The sequence below is a fragment of the Cajanus cajan genome, chromosome 5 (genome assembly GCF_000230855.2).
Source record: "Cajanus cajan strain Asha chromosome 5, NIPB_CcT2T_4, whole genome shotgun sequence".
Taxonomy (NCBI): domain Eukaryota; kingdom Viridiplantae; phylum Streptophyta; class Magnoliopsida; order Fabales; family Fabaceae; genus Cajanus; species Cajanus cajan.
In genome coordinates this window covers 59,941,368-59,963,914 of record NC_138521.1, presented here as the reverse complement: position 1 = coordinate 59,963,914, position 22,547 = coordinate 59,941,368, and the positions used below count along the sequence as shown (strand labels likewise).

The window sequence follows — 22,547 nt, the reverse complement described above, 5'->3', positions numbered from 1 at the left end:
TTTATATATATTAATTACGTTTGTATTAAATATAAATGTATGTTATTGAGATGAATTTTTAATTTTGATTCATAAAAGACACTAACCATAATTATGAAACTGTACTTAAGGCTTGTAAAAAAATTGCACTTTAAATACTTTGAACCTAAGATAGTTTCCTCAAGAATGCTATCTCAAACAAGACTCCACCTCCATCACTCGATTATATCAAAAAAGTCAGAGATATAAAACAAGTATAAATTTGAGATTTGAAAAAATGAGGGTTAAATATTCGTGTACAAGAGTAAAATGTATTGTACACACTAACAAATCATTTATTGAAGTAGTAGTTCCATTAAATAATGTGTATTATGTATGAATAATATGATTAAGAAAGAAAAACACGTGGAAAATAATGTGACACTTTGAGAGGACCTGGCACATGCACCAGAGCGCCACGTGTTGGATGATTTCCTCTCGTTGTTTAGTTTCGATGTTACTCAAATTACTCTGGTTGAAAGCGAAAGTTTCACCTTTAACAACCTAATCATAATTTAATACTCCAATTTTGAAACCCGAAATGCTCCTAGGCCATAGCTCACTAAAGCGATGATGATAAGGTAGTTGGAGTTTCTAAACTTATACCACAATTACACCAATCAGAGGAAAGAGTCACAAATATTATATACGTCCTCCAAAGTTAATTTTTTATTTCAATCTCATTCCCACAGTAAAATATACTAAATAAACATAAACACCTCATAGCCCATTAGAAGAGGACCTAAAAATTTTCAGAAAAGATAACGGAGTTGGATTGGTGTCATAATATCATGAAGAAAATGAAATATTAACAGTGAGTTTTTTCTTTATTGTGTTTATTCGCCATCAAACTAAGTGAGTTGAGCGAAAAATTATAAAAAGACAAATTGCCGGTGTTTTCATACAGTTAGGATCGAGACGTGAAGGACTCAAATTGGTGGACTTTTGAGAGGATTTTTATCATGTGCCATAAATATGACCACCACATGGTTCAAATGAGATACGTATATTGTATTTTTGGACAAAATAAGAAAAGAAGATCAATGCTCTCATGTCATGCCATTACAGCTTCAAAACGGAATTCATATCATGAAATGAGAAATGGATGATTTGACAATGAATGAAACTATAAATGATCACAAATACAGACAATCGTTCCTGATTCAGTAAAAGAAATCACACCCAAAATAAGGATTTTTTTAATATTTATTTTTCATATATAGCTTACAAAAAAAATCGAATAATGGTATTTGACTATAGCTCAAGAACATCAAATAAATATAAAGTATCAGATTAAAAGGTAATATATTAAACCTTATACTTTGATTTTCTATTGGTGTCGCCTTGGCACCGGTCCTATGCATGGTTTTCTTTTACGTGTCATATTCAATAGCAGGTTGCGCTGGCACAAATTCTTTGTTCTCACTTGACTTGTATCTTGACTACAAACTAAACACATCATATTTACTATTCTAAAACGCTTTCCTCTTGGTAACTAAAATTGTTTTTGCGAAATTGGTTGATAATCAGTTGTTCTCATCACCCTTCATAAAACAATAATACAAAACACTTTGAAAGAGATAAATGAGAGAATGTGAAATCTGAACACTACTAGAGCGACATATGCCGAGCGATGTTTTAGGTAAAGACGTTTGAATTTTGGCATTTGACAATGAATCATACTGTCATGTCATGATGAATATGCACGCACGTAAACAGAAAGTGAAAGGGAAGAGAAGAAGTTGAGTCAGGATTTGCACAGTGAATTTAGGAGTTGGTAAATGCAGATAAGCTTGTTACACATTTGTCCATGTCAAAGCATGCGCGCGTGCACGTGTGTCCAAATAGAGGGATAGAAAAAAAATGAGAGATTTTCAATGGTAACCGTACAGCCCCCACATTTTAAAATCAAAATACATATGCTATTCAATTTCAAACATTAACCGAATCAAGTTCATGGTCTTGGTCTGAGCATTAGCTGGACACTAGACTGATCCAAGCCAGAAAAGCAAGATCTATACATATTTTATAAATTTGATCCACCAGTCTCATTCTATGATGATTTTGAATCCAAGCTGAAACAAAAGACAAAAGCAACCTAATTTCACAACTTAACATATGCTTGAGTACATGTTTTAGATAAAATCTATACACAAGAGCATGAAACAACCTAGTAAATCCAGAAACCATCAGGATCCGATGGCGCAACAGAAACAGGTGCGTGATTGTGGTTGTGAAAGGGCCTCCTACCCATGTCAAAATTGGAAGAGGGTTGAGCGTTAACATGAGGAGTGAGAGGCGTTTCCTGCGAGACACTGGTGATGTCCCTCTCTGACTTGAAACCATTGTTCTCACACAAAGCTCGCAAGATTGTGTGGTCCTGCTGAGTGCAGAGAGAAGCTTGAAATGGGAAATTAGGCGCGGGTTGAGCGTAGAAGGAAGCAGAAGGTGGCACTCTGGGAAGAATGTCGAATGAATTTGAAGAAACCCCAAAAACGGAATCAAAGACCCCTTCAGGGTTTCTTTCAATTGGATTGGAGAAGCAGGGCACGTAAACCGAATCATTGAATGGTTTCGTGTTGTTGCCGATAGAAGGTGAAGAATCGGAGAGAGGTGGCAGAGCAGAGGAAGCGAATTGGTTCCCGAAAGAGTCCAACCTCATTATCCCCGAAATATGGGTTTTCTTCCCAGCTGAACTCTTCTGAAACACCCTACAAATCACCCACTCGTTCTGCTACAAACACAAGAATCATGAATCATGAATCGTAATCAAAAGGAAGCCAAACTGAAAAGCATAGAAAAACAAGAGTAACAGTTTGATACCTTTGCAGTTTTGGGGAGGTTGTGAACGGAGAATTTACCCTCGAGTCTGTACTCGTGCATGACCCAGTTGCTTTTCTCTCCTTTGGGTGCTCGACCTCGGTAAAAGACCAGAGTTTTCTTCATTCCAACGAGCGATTTACCTCTGAAAATCTCTTTGTCTTTCCCCGTGGCCTTCCAGTACCCAGCTTCAGTGGCTCTGTTGGTTCTCAACCCAGTGGGGTATTTTCTGTCTCTCACGCAGAAAAAGTACCACTCCTTTTCTCCCATTTTGGCTTTCCCTACACACCACAACCAAGTAATTTCAATTTGAGTAATTAGTGATTAGTGATTAGTGATTAGTGATTAGTGATTAGTAATTGATAATTAGTAATTAGTAATTACATGGCAAATCCCAAGGCTCGGACTTGTTAAGGTCGACTTCTCCAATGGCCCTGGCGCAGAACTTGGTGTCCATCACCTTTTTGTAGAGATAATGGCTTATGAGCTCTTCATCGGTGGGGTGGAAGCGAAATCCTGGAGGTAAATCGATGTGATCCGCGTTTTCCATGGATGAGGCTTAGCTTTAGAAGAAAGAGGTGAATGTTAGAGAAAAGAGTTTGAGGTTGAGGCCATAAATACTGCTCTTTGCGACAAGAGAGGAAGAAACGTGGAATGTAAGTAACCTCCTAAGCCCACTTCTTACTTCTTACAACTTTTCTCACTTCATTACAATTTTATTTACGAATCATGCTAAGCTACTTACTACTTACCTACTTTCTACTTTACTTGGTTTTTCTTCTTCTTTTTTTTTTTTTAAAAACAATTACATGATCTTTTTCAACACATCGAATGTTATTTAATAGTCGGTGTAAGAGAAGCCAAAAAAGTATAAACATGATGAGTGATATTGCATTATAGGAAGAGATAAAGAAAAAAATTAAAGAAGTTGATGGGATATTTTTTATTAAAAAATAAAGCATTTAAACATCATTAGTCTTATCGTATCATAAATTAAAGTTACTTTATATATTTTAACGTTTTTAGAAGTTCGATATTTATTTAACTTCTTAAAGCATATTTATAAAATTATAAATTAAATACTTGTCTTAATTGCAATGCTTTGATTGAATAGAAATTATTTTAATGTATTACTATTGGGACTCTCAAAAATATTATATTGATTTTGTTTTAAATAAAACGTTAAATGATGAATTTTTTTTTCAATTAAAAACGTTTTTTTTTTTTTTAATTAATAGCATGAATCTTTAAGTGGTAAGGGGACTGGCCCAGCAAGACCTTTTATGAAATTTGGTTTTGATAATATTATAATAAGTTTTTCCTTTTTGGATCAGAAGAGGAAAGAACGATTAGAATCAAGTGGTGTTGATAATGTGTGTTTTCCACCAAGAACTTAAGACTTTCACAAAAATAAAGAATCTGTACTTTTTAAAACAAAAAAAAAATTAAATCGTTTTATTTATATATATAAACAGAAGAGTATTCGGGAAGCAAATATTTTTTTTCCCTGTGTCTTATCCCAGCTGTATAAATTCAATCAATAATAGATGACACCAGCTCCTTCTGCATCTTCCTTTTGAAAATCAGTTATATCACTTTATCCTATATGGTTTTCAACATTTATTATAAATAAAAATAATAAGACAAATAACTGCCCTTTCAAATAATTTTGATGTAATAATATATATATATATATAGTAATTAAAACAATTGAAAATATAACTTAAAAATATGTGTATAAGATAAATTATAATTTCATTGAAGAACATCTACTGGATGATTATATCCTTATGCACATATCTATATTATTATATATATTTTTTAAGAACTAATTATATGTTAATTTTAGATAATTGTTAAATGTTTTTTATTGTCAATAGTTGAATTGTTAAGTGTAAGAGTCATATCCAATCGTTGTAACTAATACATGATAATTTATTTTTACTTTTTATAAAAAAAAGCTTTTAACAAACCATCTTTGAATAATTATTTGTGATTAAATATTAATATTTTAAAATAAATTATCAATAATAAAATAATTTTCTATTACAATATAAATTTTAAAATACAATTTATATATTTAAAAATATTTATTTATAAAATTTTTAAATATAATTATATATTTAGACATAGTATTATTTATATATGTATATGTATTGTAAATACTAATATATTAGTTAATTAGTATCATTTAAAAATTATTACTTTTACAAATATTGTAGTATAAAAAAGTTATAAAATCCGTTAAAACTATTCACGTTCAGTCGTTGAGTACCTAACCATAAACGGAAACGGATTGATAGTAAATTATTAATTTGCACAATTTGCTTCGTGCCAATTACCAATGAACAATTTCTGTTTTAAAAAGTATCAAAGTAACTTTTATATTTGGGCTTTTAACCCCGTGTATATATATATATATATATATATATATATATATATATATATATATATATATATATATATAAAATAAATAATTGAAAAGTTCGAACATGTACCATCAACATATACTATTATTAATAACATATCATAAAACTATTATAATTAATAGTATCATTTTAAGTTAAGATTTTAATTAGAATGTCTCGATAGAAAGTGCACATTTAATCATACATTGTCATATATTATAAAATTATTGATTTTTATAATTATTTTAAAAAATATTATTTCGATAGGTATGTAGTTGAGTGATAAAACTGTAGGCTCCTCGAATTTTACCGAAAGCTATGTGAACAAATATATTCGAGAATATAGTGAAATATAAAATAAGGGTAATTAGATGTAGGGTTTACTATTAAGACTCATACTCAATTATAATTAGTATAGGGTTTAATAATATTGTTGTACTTATTTCAATTGGCACTTTTTATTTGTAATTGACTTTATTTAATAAAATTGTTGCCTTCCAAAAAAAAAAATTATAATTAGTATAAATAATGATATATTAAGAAAAAAATGTATTTTTTTATATAATGTTTTTGACTTAATCGAAATCAAAAATTTATTCGAACATTGAAGTGATTTTTATAAATACATTTCTTTTTCTTATCAGATAGGTAGGATCAAAGATAGCTACTCCAAAACAGACAAGTAAGGTTCAAAACATTTACTCCTTTTGATCAAAAACCTAAATAACAAGAACTGACAATTCAGGGAGATGAATGAAATTATCTTATTATCTTTGTAGGTACATGTAATCATTAGTATAATTTTTATATTAATAGAGTATTAAATTTAAACTTTAATTATAAGTAAATATTAATAAATAAAAAAAACCCATTTATATTAGGGTTGAAATTTGGTTTATTAGCGGTTGGAATGAGAATCGAGTAAAATATATTTCCTAACCCCTGTAGTTCTTTTCTTTTTTTTTTTCCCGCAAGAACTACGATTGAAAATAATTAATTAATGAATGAGAAATGTAATTACTTAAAACGAATGAATAAAATTGCTCTGATTAAAATATAATGTATAGTTATTTATGGAATGAGAAATTTAATGAGCACAAATTATCTTTTACCGCAAAAGATTTAACTTTTACGATAAAAAAAAAACTGTCTTTTTAATGAACATGGAAAGGTTAGAGCGTTGTACAAGTCACCTCCATGCTCCAGCCACAAGACCGAAGTGTATTGCTTCTACACATTGTCTGGAAAACATGAAACAAATAAGAAGAAAATAAAAGAGAAGAAAGAAAAGTAGAGAGAAAATAATAGATAATGTGAGTCTCGCATTATTTTTTTTCTTTTCATGGCAAGAAAATAAGAATAAATAGAGAAATATGGTTAAAGTTACAGTTTTTTTCTTTGTGCTTATTACAAATAAAAACAAAAATATTATTTTATAAAAATCATTATTTTAAAATAATGAAATAATACATTTTAATATTTATTAATATTTTAAAATTTTATCCTAAAAATTATCACAAGTTTTTATTGATTTTATTTATTAACATTTATTTTTATATTTTTATTTTATATCTTTTTTACTTAAGGATATTTATGTCATTTTCATACATACTATTTTCTTTCCTTTTCACCCTTTTCTTCTTTTTTTTATCCCTACTAAACAACTAAATAATAATTTCTTTTTCTTTTTTAATGACTTTCTCTTCTTTCACTTTCTTTTCTTTATCTTTCTTTCATTAACCAAACAAAGTGCTAATTTTAGAAGGAACTATTTTCACACCGAATAATATCTCAATATATTGATAAACTAAATAATAAGGATAATTATTGTAATAATTATGACAACCACAATAATAATTAGTAACATTTCTTATAAGCCTCTTCTATCATTATGTAATTTTAACATTTAAAAAAATGTTTCAGAATGAATTATATTTTCACTTTTCAATGTAATATTAATTATTTTTTACTTAATTTGTCCTTTCATAAATTATTAAATCACCATAATGCAAAGTAATACATTTATGGAGAGAATAGATTATTTTCATGAAATTGTATAAAATGATGATACATTTATTGTTACCATTAATATATGTGTAAATATATATATATATATATATATATATATATATATTAATATAAAAGATAACTTTTTTATACTACTAAGTACTGTTTATATTGTTAATGTGTTTAAGAATGGAATACTTTTTGATAATGAAAAAAATACGTTCTTAATGTATTAATGAATATAAGCATGAGAAATGAGTGTGTTTGATAATTATTTAATATATCGTGTATATATATATATATATATATATATATATATATTATTAAATTTAGATTTTAATCGTTGATTTCTGATCAGACCAGTCATAATAATAATAAAAATGTGAATTTTTTAATCTGACTCTCAATATCATTAAAAATCATTCATGGGAAATCGAAAGTTATTCATGATATAAAGTAATGAATATTTTATTGTCATATAATAATATAATTACGTAAGAATGAATCAAAACACAATACGTGTTTGAAAATAGTCAAAGTAACATTTGATGGGATGGAATGAATGTTGGGATTTGGGATAATATTCACTTGGGTGGTTGCAAAATGATGGGCAAATTCGTTAGCCTTTCATAAGCAAATTTGTCTAGTATGTAAGGAAAAGTCTCATATATAACCACTTGACCAACTTTTTATGTTACAAAATTACCTTTTTTCTTTTCTTTTCCTAATTTAATTTTAACAAAGTCAAAGTAGAAGGGAGCTATGCTTCCACAAAAGTTAATAAGTTTTAAAACTTGTAATTTTGGTTTTGTTTTTATAACAAAATATATTCATAATCCTTTTAAATACAACTTAACTAACATTTTAATTTTCTTAAATACTTTAGGTAAATTATATATATATATATATATATATATATATATATAAACATACTATCACAATCATTTATTTTCATAAATTAAAATCACTTTATTATACTTTTCAATTAAGCAAAATAATATAGAATATTATTTAATTTAATTTTAATTTTAAGATAATAATATACACATAACAATTAATAATATTTTATTTACATTTATAAATACTTGTAATTTTTACGATTTAAAATTAAAATATTATTTAATTTAATGCTAACAACATACTCATAATAGAAATAATTTAAATTTAAAAGAAAATATAAAATATTAAAAAAACTAATATTAATCTTATAAGTTGTGTCAATATCTTATGTGTGTGTGATGTAATCGAGAAAAGAAGAGAATATTTATAAATAAATAAAAAAGAAAGAAAGAAAAAGGAATTGATGGTAAAAGTAAAGAGATTAAAAGTCTCAACTAAGAAAAATATTTAGTGTTTCTAGGTAGAATAAAAGACATAATAAAGTTGATTATGGTAGATTAAAAACCTGAGTGAAAAATAATAAAAAAATATGAAGGATAAATAATTTAACTTTTGTCTATTTTGAGTCTAATTTAGTTAATGTCCTACACTTGACTTTTGGTGACTTAATAATGGTTATATAACTCATTAGTATGTCTTTATAGTCGTTTAGAATCATGAGAAAAAAAAGTTTGAAGCAAAATAAACTCAGGTAGGAAATGATCTTGAAGTAAATATGGAATCAATGTGAGTCATCAATTAAGTTTGAAGATATAAATTTGAATTTGTTTTGAAGGGTATCTTTTATCTTTCTTTTAGGAAAAAAAAATTGTTTCTGTTTAGATAAATCTTGCATTAGTTTGGTCTTGGTGATGAAAAATAAGTTTAATGTTAAACTCTCAATTTATTGGTTATGATTTTCTTATTGATAGATTATATAAATTTTCTAGGGCCTCTTGTAAATGTCTTTTCCTTTTTGATTGATGAGATGTAGTTAAAGTGTGTGAAACTAAATAAATACCTTTTATGTTATGATGCAAACACTTTGGTCATAATTTTAGGGGAAAGATTGAAAGGTTGAATGAGACCAACATCTCACCTCACATTCGTTATATTTAGATGATTTGGGTACTCGAGTGAATTGGATTATATGAAATTCCACTATGATTGAGAAGAATGCTACAACTAGAAGTTCAATTCTTTTAAAAATAATTCATAAACATTAGCAGTAGAAAGTATTGCAGTAATCGTGATGTCACAATGAAACATATAAGATCATTTGCTACATACTCTCATGATTAAGGGTTTCAATATACACAATGATTAAGAGTCTTAACCAAAATACTATAGTGAAAATCATGATTGCATACTCTAAAAATATAATGAGAAACATGCTGATTAGATGTAGCCTACTAGGTCTTTTGTGGGGTGATACTTTGGAAACAAACTTTTACAATCTTAATAAAGATCCTAGTAAGCCTTTCTTGAAAACCCCTTTTGAAACCTAAAAAAAACTATGAGTTTAAGGTTGCCCAAATTTATAATTCATATATAGGAGAAAAGTCAATCTCCTTTATGGGGCATCGACTCTTCTACCCTAGCATAAGTATTGAAATATTTGAATCTATACACGTTAAATTCTTGAAACTTGATGTGATAAACCTTGTCATTCGATCTTATAAGGTTGATGTTTCTTTACCTAAAACTAATTATTTACCTTTTCCTAGTCTTTATAACAATATTTCATCTATTATTCTAATTCAATACTACATTTGGATTGAGAATGTGACCATTCTTAAGTTGAGAATGTGATTGATCCTTTTTCCATAGTTAAAATTGCACAACTTACAAAACCGATTGAGCAAGTTACATTGTTGGGCTAATGAGAATTGTGTGAGATTAGTGTGACAAAATTTCTAAGCATGTGGATTGAAGTACCCAACATACTAAAAGTCTTGTGAAAGAGATTAACGTAGTGGTTGAGCATATTGGCACATACTTTATACTAACTGATCCTTTAATCAAAGGCCTCAATCTAGTGGATTTTAGGGACATATGGAGAATATGAGAATTTTGAGAATATGCTTGGTCAGTGTGAATTTGACTTTTATGTTGTTATTTTTTATGTTAATGGATCATCTAATTTTTGACATTTTCATATTTTGATAATATTTTTCCATTTAGTTTGAGTTTAGATATATACACACACACATATATACACACACATTGAATGTGAAATTATTGGAGTTTGATGTTATTGGGACCACTATACTTGTGGTTGATGTCTCAATGGATTTGAGGAATGATGATTTTGGTACAACCATAAAATTTCTTTAACCTCCAAGCATTTGAGAGAAACTAATGACTAACAAAGTAAATAATAGTATGGTTTTTTAAGTTACATTGGTGTGTTATTTTCTTGTTAACTTCACATTGATGACTATATGATAGGGTCAATGATATTTGTAACCATTAAAGGTGTTGTGTTAATAAAATATGTAGTTATTGTTGTGATTAGATGTTATAAAACTTTTGTTGGATAAGTCTTAATTGAAAAATCATGTGTTTTGTGGCCACAATATGTTATTAGTCTAAGAGTCAATTTTGGAAATATTTTTTATGAAAAAATAATTGATTTTATCCAAATTGAAGAATGTTGAAGTTCTTGGAGGCACTTATGGCCTAAACTCATTAGATCTTGTTGTTGGCCTTTTCTTACTCATATCAAGATTACATCGGCCTAAGCACAACAAAATTTGGATATTCATAATAAGGTCATCTCAAGCAAATAGGTACCCGCTTCATCTATTATAAGTTGACAAGGTCACATGTTAATTGACTTTGTCATGTTGTGTATAACCATTTTTGAGTGATGCTACATGTCTTGTGACAAAACCTCCATGGAGGATAACAATTTTCTCTCTCTTGTGTCTCTTATTAATGTTTGTAAATAGCATCTCATGTCACATATATCACTATAAGAAGCACGCTAATTTTCGATGGTTATAATCTGTCGGAAATAAGTATTATTTGTCGAAAATAACAGATTTTCGACAAACTTCCGACGTACCTAAATCCGTCAAAAAAAGGAGCGTAAAAAAAAATCTGTCGAAAATAAATTTTGTCAATAATTTTCAACAGATATATCTGTAGGAACATCCATCATTAATTTTCGACGAATAAAGATCCGTCAATAGTTTCTGATGGATATATCTGTCAGAAAAAAAAATTGATTTTCAATAGAAAGTTCCGTCGGAAGTATTATTTGAATGTTATTTTTTTATAAATTTATTAATGTAACCAATTGACATTATTTTCATATGTTTAACAATATATATATATATATATATATATATATATATGTATGTATATATATATATATATATATATATATATATAGATAGATTGATAGAAGCTATAACGACCCGGCTGGTCACTACACACTGCTCAATACACTAGAAACACTAGACAGATAGAACAAATATATAAATATAGGATCTAGAATATATAAATATACAAAGTTCCAGTCTGACTAGAGTTAAAGTGTACAAAAAGATACATCAATTAATTGCTACACCGAGTAGCCAAACAACAAAAAGACAAACATCCCAAGAGGATTAGCTCCAACTGCCAGCTACAGCCCAACTACCAGCCTCCGACCTATTCCTGCTCTGCTCCCATACATAATATGATCATTACAGTACAAACATCAGGAAACAACAAAGGGTAAGCTAGTGTAAATAAATCAACATACATATATAATATACAAATAGAAATATCTACAGCTATCAACACACCCGCACAACTTACACTACAACACAGCCATTCAGCTATATCAGCATCGCTCAGCGGCTATAACAGCACCACCGTAGTGGCTAACAGCACCGCCATAGCGGTTATAACAGCACCACAATAGTGGTTATAACGGCACCACACTAGTGGCTAATAGCACAGCACATTACATCAGCATACAACATAGCTTGTAGTATTCAACTTAGCTTACTAATTACACCTCAACCCATCATTCTAGAACACATCAATAATATATATAAAGCATTTAAACTTATCAATAACAGCCAACTCAGCATGGCATAACATCAAATTCAGCTTAAAACAACCTCTTTCAGTAATTTCAACGAAGTTTATTAGTTAATTTGCACATCAAGTTAACACCTTCTTGCGCGCCCGGCGTACCCATGGTTACGCCTGGCGTGGCACATCTAGGGGTCACCAGGGGACCAGCGCGCCCGGCGCAAGCATACTCACGCCCGGCGTACCTCAGCCAGAGAACCCAAGGTTCTCCCGCGCCTGGCGCAATATTCAATTGTGCCCAGCGTAAGCCCAGGCAGAGACTCAAGGGAGTCTCACGCGCCCAGCGTAGCCTAACCCGCGCCCAGCGTGGGGAAGGCAGAGACCTAACAGGGTCTCGCGCCCGGCGCAATTCGCATTGCGCCCAGCGCCCTCTTGGCAGAGACTCCCAATGAGCCTCCACGCCCAGCGAGGTGAAACACGCGCCCAGCGTGGCACCAGAAAATGTGTCACCACTGTCATCGCGCCCGGCGCGAAGAACAACGCCCGGCGCAAACACAACAGCAGCTTCCCCAAGTTCGAAGATTTCATCCAAAACCTACAAAATTTCACTTATCTAACACATGCAAGCCAGCCACAATACCACATTTTCATCATAGAGTCTAAAAATACCATCTTTTCACCCATGCATGCAACAATCCAAAAAGACCCAAATTTCTCAAGAAAACCCAAACCCCCCCCAAGTCCATTTTTCCAGCAATCAAGATCAAGGATCAGAAATTGTTAACCAGCAAACTTGAGCCTCTAGAGCTCGATTTCAGCCACAAACACAGCAAAACTAACTTCCCTTACCTCAGTTTAAGAAATCCGAGCTCCGGGAAGAGAAGAACGGAAGAGATGAAGAGGAAGAGAACTCCACTCACGTTCAGCTCCGAACGGCTTCAAGCTTGCAAAGAAGGGTCTCCAAGGTCACACACGGTCTCAGCTAGAGAGAAAGGAATTTGAATCAGGGTTAAGGCTTGAGAGGAAGAAGGATCAGCAACCAAAATGCAAAAGAGAAAGTGCAAGTGAGTAAAGGAGGGAAGGGAGGAAAAGAGTTACGGGGGTCTCACAGAAGCTTCATCAAAATAAATTTAAAAGACAACACTAATGTTTATATCATAATAATAATCCAACACTAACATATGTTAAACAATTCATAATTCAAACATCGTATATAGTTAATTCAAATAGATTCTCATACTTTTCTAATGCTAACTAATAATCATCATAATTAAGAGAGTCTTCTTGATTTTTTCCTTGGTCATCTTTTGGTTCTTGTTGTTGTAGTTGTTGTTGTTCCCCATTTTGTTGATCTAGGTTGGCATTTTGTTGTTGACTAATATTTTGAATGGCGGTTTGTGCTTCTACGGGTAAGAATTGCATGACAATTGATTGAAATTGTTGTAACTGACGAATAAGCACATCATGTTTTGCAAGTTGTTGTTTTAGTTGAACAATGTCTTCTGTGTCATGTGAATTACTATAAGATGTTTTCCTTTTAAGCTTGAGGTGACTGCTTTGTGTATCTTTAAAATCATGAGTAAGGTCTCCAACTCCATACAATCACCCCCTTAGTGGTCATGCCACCAACTACATCAAACCAACACTTAGACCTAATTGTATCCTCCAAACTAGGGTCCATAGGATGTGATTCATCAATAGATGATGCAGCCTTATACATAGCTTGAGAAAATTTATTGAGAAAATCTTCCTGTTATTCAAACAAAGGCATTGTTTTACTAATCTTGTAAATATGATTAAAATTAGCAAGAATAATTATTTAAATAACTTATATATGTTTTCTTAGATCTTTTATCAACAAACACTCTCTAGTTTCTTTTCGTATATGGGTCTGTTGAAAGACCTCATCAATATGTACCGAGCGACCAAATTCTCTTGCCTGCAAAATAATGCATTGATGGGATATAAAATTAATTTGAAGTTGTAAAGTTGTAAAAATATTAAAGAAAATTTTAATCTATATATACCATGCGCTTAGCATGATCATGAACTGTAATTGAGCCACCTGTATGAAGAGTCCCACCCTTTTCAGATGCTCGATTTAGTGAAGCTTGTGTAGACTTTAATCGAAAAGCAGCTGAATTCCAATGTTCTACTAGTTGGTTCCACACATCTTGTCCAACTCAGAGTTACCTTTTACTTGCTTTTTGAGCTTCACTAAACATATGAGACAATTTATGAGAGGCCTTTGAGTGAAAATTTTTCTTTATCTGTTCCTCATCCTCAGGTCTTCATGCCACCTTACGCTATATGAAGAATAAAAACAATGAATTATAATAATTGTAATGCATCAAAATGTCAAAGGAAATCATATTCAAAACTTTTTCAACAGTTAATAAAATTGAACATTTATAATATATCATGCAGGTGAAGTTACAAACAAATATAACATGAGGATACAAATAAATAAATTAAATCAAACCAAAAGCAATAACACAAGAATTTCAACTTAGTTTTTTTTTTTTTTTATAAACTAAAATGAACAATTTATTTTCAACCTATGTTAAAAGCAGAAGATGTTTGTACCGAAACTACAATAACTACTAAGTTCAAGTGTTTATGAACATGTAAAGCATCAAAGTTCCAAGTGAAGAAACTAGATGAACAATATATCATTCAAAAATTGGTACATTTTAGATGAACATATCATTGTTCACAAACAAACAATTCATATCAATGTTCACAAACAAGAATTATACAGACAATTCATATCTTAAAACGTTGGAAGAAGGCATCCTTATCATCATCGTCTTCCATCGCTTCCCATGTAGGCCATGGATGAAGAAAATGTTGCTTAATGGTCACTATCTTCCCTTGCTCCTTTGTTGGATCACCTGTTGACTTGAGTAATAGAGTATTTATATGTAGTTGTCACCTTTTCCATCGATGTTGGCTAATTGCATCACTAGACTAGCGGTCCTCTTCTCCAATTATAAATTTTGAATTGACAAAAAAATGAATTAATATTTATAATTCATTAGATAATAAATTCTATAATGTGATAATTAATTAATAATGAGTTTTAATATGTAATACTAAATAATAGTGTATGCCTTAACCATTAGACTTTTGATAATAAAAAAATGCATAAGGGTAATATGTACTCATGACCGAGTCACCTATAACTTCACGGTGATTACAATTACTTGTTCTACAACTTATCTCATTGATAGTTAGTTTCAAGAGCGTTGTCAGGCAAGACAAGATTCAATCTTTTTTATTTACATTTCAAATTCTAACTGTGCCAACAACTAAGATTATAACAACTAAATAATTATTTCTGAGTTCTAATTTCATCTAATATAATGGTCATTTCATGCTCGTTTTTCTTACATGGAACAAAATAATTTTAGAGAAATGAAATTTATGAATGTTGAACATGAAAACTGAAATCCAATTAAAGTAGTAATAATCGCCGGCATTGTTGGTTTGAGTAGAATACAATTAAGCAACGCAAATCAATTTTGACACCATTTGATTATAAACGAAAACAATGGGTTTTGAGGTGCTGAAGTGGGCCCTGTTTCTCCTGTTCCGACATGAGCAAGCCCAAGACCATGTGAAACAACACCATTGCTCCAAAACCCCTTATCATATTCATTTATATCTTCATATCATATTATATGAAATTGAGATTTGATCTATATAAAGTTACTGTTAGGCAAATGTCATTGAGATTTGATGGATGAGCATGCTATGTGGAAACCCTTCATTAGCTGCTTCATTTTTTAAACCATTCAACTAACGATTTGACCCTTTCATAGGATTGCCTAACTTTTGGAGGTAACAATGGGATTATGGGAGTGTGAGAATCACAATAATAATAATAATAATTATTATTATTATTATTATTATAATTGGGAGATGCCATTGTTATTAAAACATTTTTTCAAGGGTTGACTTTTTATAGGAATGTTCTTGGAATATTTAATTTACTTAATCATTAAGTAACAAATCGCAAAACACACAATTTTCAAAACATGTTCATTTGTTTATTCTATGACACACCTGTGGTTCAATGGGAGGTGTCTGGTTAATTAGTTAGGTAAGTTCTATTTCATGGTGTAAAAACAATGTCAAGGCATAGCCACCTAACTAGTCATGAATAGGTTAAGACTAACATGCAATAATAACTGTTTGTCAACATAATATTAGTTACTATAAGATTATAAGAAAATATATCAATTTTTATTGCACAGACAACTCTCCCTCCCTTTCTCTCTCTCTACATATAAAAACTACATATAAAAGGCTAGGCATGGCAATCTAACCCGCCCCCGTGGGTACCCGCCCGAACCTGCCCCGATTTGGATGGGGAAAACCCGTGTTTATCGGGTTCGGGTTCGGGTTCGGGTTTTCCCCGATTGATAAAATCGGGGGCGGAGATGTTAATACCCACCCCGCCCCCGTCCCCATACCCGCCCCCACCCCCGTCCCGCTTAATAATATAATTAAAAAATTATTTTTATATATATAAACCAAAATTATAAATATTTATATGTAAAAATTTATATTATTTTATTTTTTTTAAATTGTTCATATTTATTTAAAAGAAGAAAAGAAGAAAAAAATAAAAGCGGGGGCGGGGGCGGGGGGCGGGGCGGGGAAACCTGAACCCCGCCGGAAGTGGAGATGGGGACCTAGATTTTATCCCCGGCGGGTATCGGGGACGGGGGCGGGGCGGTTTAAATTTGCAGGGGCGGGAGCGGGGAACGTAAAACCCGCCCCGCACCGCCCCGTTGCCATGCCTATAAAAGGCATATTTGCAGTCAAAAAAATGAGAACATGAGTGAATCATAACCGTATAATAATTAAAAAAAATGAGTGATGAAAAATAAAATCAATTAAACAATTATTGTCGATCATAAGCGTGTTGGGTAAAAGATGAAAGCACAAAAGGAACATATCTCGATGAAATGTATAATTAATAATTCAAATAGATGATTAACAATATAAAATCAAGTAAATAAAATTTAATTATCTTATATGACTAAATTTTATCCCTTAATTAAAATTCATATTTTAACTTATGTAACATAGATTAAATATTTATTATATATAAATCAAATTTATAATAAATTATGTATATAAATAAAGGTTGTGTTTGAATATATAAATTATATTTAAAATTTGTGTAAACAGATATTTCTAAACATATAAATCATATTTTAGATTTATGATAAATAATGTATATTTTAGTATATTATTATTTTTTATTGATAATTTACTATAAAATATTAAAATTTAATTCATAAATAATTATGATAAAAAAAGTTTGAATTAGATAAGAATTCAAAAAAATTTATGGAAACTCTCTCGTTAAAGAAAAACTTCTAAAAGTACTTTCGCGCAAGATAAAAGTTCATATTTAATATATAGAAGTTGATTATTAAATACTCATATACTATAATTCAATAATTTATATTTATTTAAAGATATTTTTTTATAATAATACATTCTTGGCTTAAATATATTTTTAGTCCTCAAATTTAAGATAAATTTATTTTTGGTCCTTCAAATTAAAATTTTTTGTTTATGACATCTCTAATTTTAAAAAATTTTGTTTTATTCTTTCAGGTCATTTATAACATATATGAAAATGAAAAATTAAGATAATTATATAATATCAACTGAATTTAATATGATATTTTACTAACAAGGACACTAATAGGTAGATTCTATGTGACAATATTTATCAAATTTTCTAACAAAATTTAAGTGTGAATACCTAATATAAGATTTTTTTTTGAAATTACAATGATTAAAAATGCTAGTTTTAAATTTGAGTAACTAAAAATAAATTTATCTTAAATTTGAAATACTAAAAACATATTTAAGTCTACATTCTTTATTAAATTTAAACTATAAAATTTAATAAAATTTATTTTTTTAATTTAATTTTACAATAACCCCACGTGCGATATAAGAATTTTCTCCGTGTAATATTAAATTATTAATACCCTTTAATTGGTAAAAAAATCAATACTACTTGTGGTCTTATGTATAAGACTATTTTAATCACTTTTCAAGAATTAAAAACATTCAGTTATTTTAATTAATATATTGTTTTAAATTTATCTTTGAAACTATTGAAATCTTATATCTTTAATCTCTTAATACTTAATTAATATGTTTTCATGTAAAATATTGTTATTAAGAAAATAATACAGTAAACAATTTGAATGGGGTCCTTTAAAAAATAAATAAATAAATAAAGTTGATTAAAAAGAAATCCTATATGTATTAATAAAATAAAAATAAAAAATGTTAATTTGAGAAGGAAATGGCCATGGCAATTAGCATAGGATAGGGGAATATTCGTATTTGATCCGATTGGTTGTGTGGAATCTTTCTTTAATCAGATTTGTGGACTATTTCAACATCACCATATCTTTTCGCAGCCATTAAATAACTATATATCACCAATATGATTATGACTTTTTGCACAGAATAAATCAAACTTTGAGGGTATCGAATGGAGGAATTTACAGTCACTAAAACGAAGGAGATGAGAAGGAGACAAGGAAGGACTAGGAAATGTGAAAGAACTTGAGGAGCTAAAGATAGGAAATATTATAAAAATAGCTACAATGAAGATTGAACCTAGGTCTTCATGTTTCTAATTACTCCGATCATTTCCCTTCCAACCACTAGGTTAATCCTAGTGATTTTTCTCTATTAATAACATAAATATTCTATTATTTGTTGTCTCATTCAATTTAACTCCAAAATATGATATTTCAAAATTATAAGGAAATGGAATGGAATCAAACTAAAACTTTCAGACTGATTAAAAAGTCTGTATCTAGTGAATTATGATTGGATATATAATTTAATTAAGGTTTAATTATGTTTTTGATTTTTTATAAGATTAAATTTATAATTTTGATTTTTTTATTTTAAATTTTAAAATTTAGTTTCTTAACTCTATAAAATCTGCAATTATTTTTATCCAATGTTCCTTTGTTAATTGTGAAAATTATAATGTTGATTGTAACTCAACATTAGGTAGATAACAAGATGATTACTATTTAATAATATTTGTGCTAATTTGTACTTTTAGTTTTCATTTTTATCACTTTTCATTTTATTTTTATCACTTTTGTGAAATAAAAATGAGTATTAATAGAAAAATTTAGCCTAAATATTATTGAATATTAATTATTATTTTATTTTATCACTTTTGTAAAATTGTAAATTTTATAATTATTAAAAGACTAAAATTGTATATTTAAAAATAAACAAACTAAAATTATAGATTTAATATTATAAAAAAATTAAAAGTGCAATTAATCCTTTAATTAAATATTTATTTTATGGAAATTTATTATACGTGAGTATGTGAAGTTATTAAAATAAATTAAACAATAGTTTTTCATAATATTTTTCATTGAATTTATTCAAATATATTTAAAAATAATTATAGAATTTATTACGTGTTCAAGTGAAAACTTTTATGGTAAATTCTAAGGTAGGGTCATTAAAATAAGACATGTATTTTTTTAATATTTAACTATTTAACTATAATTTAATAGTCTATATTTTTTTTTATAAAAATTTTCACAATAATAAAATATTCTTTATTACATGTCATATATATAGGACATATACACTATATGATAATATCATTTTTATGTAAGAATGAGATCGATAGATATCAACCTTTAGATTAAATAGATAACTTAATTTCGATTAAAAATTATAATCAAAATTATTATGTATTTGTCATTATTGTAATTGAATTTATTATTGTTATTGTCATCATTATTATCATAATTGTTGTTGTGTTACTATCATCACAATCTTTATCATTGTCACTATCATTATCGTTATAGTATCACAATTATTGTTGTCTTCATTATCACTATCATCATTACACTATTGCTACCTCTACCACTATCATTTCCACCATGACTATCATTATTAAACTACCATTACCAGCATCATTATCATTAAGGTAATGACGGTAGTAGTGGTGACATAATTACAACGACGATAATAATAATGATAACGATAATGACAATCATGATAACAATGTCATGTGGTAATTTTATTTATAGTATTTTAATATAAGTTGTCTATTTTAATTTAAGAGTTAAAATTGATTACTCACATTTCAACCTAAAACAATGATGAAAACTCTAGAAAAAGAAATTAAACAAAAAAGATAAAATACAATGCAATCCTTTTAACATGATTACTTAAAAAAAAAAAAGTTTAATGACTTATAGGCTTAAATCTATTTTTTGATCTATAATTTCACAAATATACAATTTAGTTCCTCAAATTTTTTTATTGCAATCTTGAGCTCCCAATTTTTAAAATTAAGCATTGTTAGTCGTCTATCATTAATATATCATCCAAAAAAATTAAATAGAAATTGCTAGCATATTTATGAGCGACATTTTTTGGTAGTTAATTAGAGTCTGTTTAGATATAAGTTAAAAATTACTTTTAATTTTTTTATTAAAAATAAAAAAAAAGTATTTTTTAGTAGAAAAATTCTTAAAAATATTTCTAAGCTCGTATTCAAATGGACACTTAATCACATTGTCTACTTAAGGAATAGTATTGATTTTTACTACATATATGTTGTGTTTATTTTTTATTTCAATTAAAATTTATAATTTATTAAAATAATTTAGTTTTTAATTTTTAACATTGTTATTTTTTTTATATGATTAACACTAACTAACTATAAATAGTATCACTTACAGAGATTTATTAATATTTTCTGTTAAATTTTAAGTAAAACGTTAATAATAGATTGAAATTACTTAATTTTAAAAATAAAAGAATCAAGTTTATAATAAAGATTTTCAAAAAATTAAAGTTACATATTACAAAAATTATAACAACTAAATGTAGATTTAAGTTGATAGGTAAATAATTCATGGTGGCCATCTTCTGTTAAAAAACGCTTACAGAAAATCAGAAGGTGCAGAAACTCGATGAATCAAAATCAACACAAATTTAGTTGAATTAAAATTTAAAAATGCGGTATAAATAAAAAAAATGACCTCCATCCAAAACCAATGATGACGTGAAAACACAAATGCAGTGAAATTAGAATTGAAAAATGAAATGTTGAAATAAGAAACCCAAATGGAATAAGATGCGTGGAGTGCAACCAAGAGCAAGAGGATTGCTATTGAATTCACAAGTCTCATTTTATAGTCAAAGTTCATAATTACAAGCCTAGCTTCAGTGGCTTAACAGAGCTAGACGACCTTACTTATGATCAACAACTTATTGACCCAAAGCAGCATTGAGTTTAGATTTCTATAACATGTCATAAAGGGATTAAATTGTAATTGACCACTATATTTAGTGAAATTCTCAATTAGCAATGGAAACTATTACTTTTATTTACAGTCATACATTCAGAGTTACTTAGATATATAATGTGTATAACATGTACAAAAGTGTGAAATACTACTATACAAATATAAACAGGATGTATATACAATAAATCCAATAAAATGTTGAATGTATAACTTAAGTGTTGGTTAAGCACAATTATGCAAATCTATTTAAAATGTTACCTAAATGCAATAAAAATCATCATCCACGTGATGGTCTCCACTCGCACGTCTCGACAAAACTTATCTTTGCTTTACTCTAATACAAGTATAATCATTATAGTTCCAAATCACATGAAAAACATTCAAAGGTAAACTTGTGAAAAGAAAGCAAGCATAGTGTCAACTTTAACATATAACTTTCAACTTAAGATCAACATCTTACAACACCTCAACGACAATTAATTCAACAACAATCACATCATAAAACATCTATAAACAACTCACAACTTAAAGCAATGTATCAACATCATCTAACATCATAAACTACATAACATCATATAAATGTGTCTAAAATCCGTTGTTATGCATATCAACTTATAGAAATCTCTTACAATTGAGGTGAGCAGTTGAAGTGGTTAGATTCTATTGTATCTTGATGTTTGACATATCTCAATTAGGTCATGTATAGACAACGTTAGGCCTCATAATATGTCAAGTATAGACAACTTAAATTGATTTTTTTACGTTTCATCACTTAAACTAGGAAGTCTAGTACTACTGTCACAGTAAAACATTTTAGGTATGAGCTTACCACAACATTAGTCTACGACATTAAGCCACCTATGAGATTAGCCCACTGACTACCGTGTAAGTACTACATCCCTTCGATACTAAGTTAGATATTAAGTCTCCAACCTAGTACTTTACTCGATTAGTTACCTTATACATGTGTGTCTCTGCCTTACTCACACACGAATATCACATAAAACTTAAAGGGGACTACTGAAAATAACTTACT

At 28.9% G+C, this 22,547-nt stretch overlaps 1 protein-coding gene across 2 annotated transcripts; it reads right to left on the bottom strand.

Moving 5' to 3' along the window:
* Positions 1-1,918: 1,918 nt before the first annotated feature.
* Positions 1,919-3,521, bottom strand: NAC100 (NAC domain containing protein 100). 2 transcript variants are annotated; one of them, XM_020371515.3, is made up of 3 exons: positions 3,223-3,521; positions 2,842-3,119; positions 1,919-2,752 (listed from the first exon to the last, which is right to left on the bottom strand). In XM_020371515.3, the coding sequence occupies exons 1-3, from the start codon at positions 3,386-3,388 to the stop codon at positions 2,189-2,191; spliced, it is 1,008 nt and encodes a 335-aa protein (XP_020227104.1). In that variant the 5' UTR covers positions 3,389-3,521; the 3' UTR covers positions 1,919-2,188. The 2 variants fall into 2 exon arrangements, with proteins under 2 accessions (XP_020227104.1, XP_020227105.1); XM_020371516.3 differs by having other exon boundaries at positions 1,919-2,749; positions 3,223-3,517.
* Positions 3,522-22,547: the final 19,026 nt, after the last annotated feature.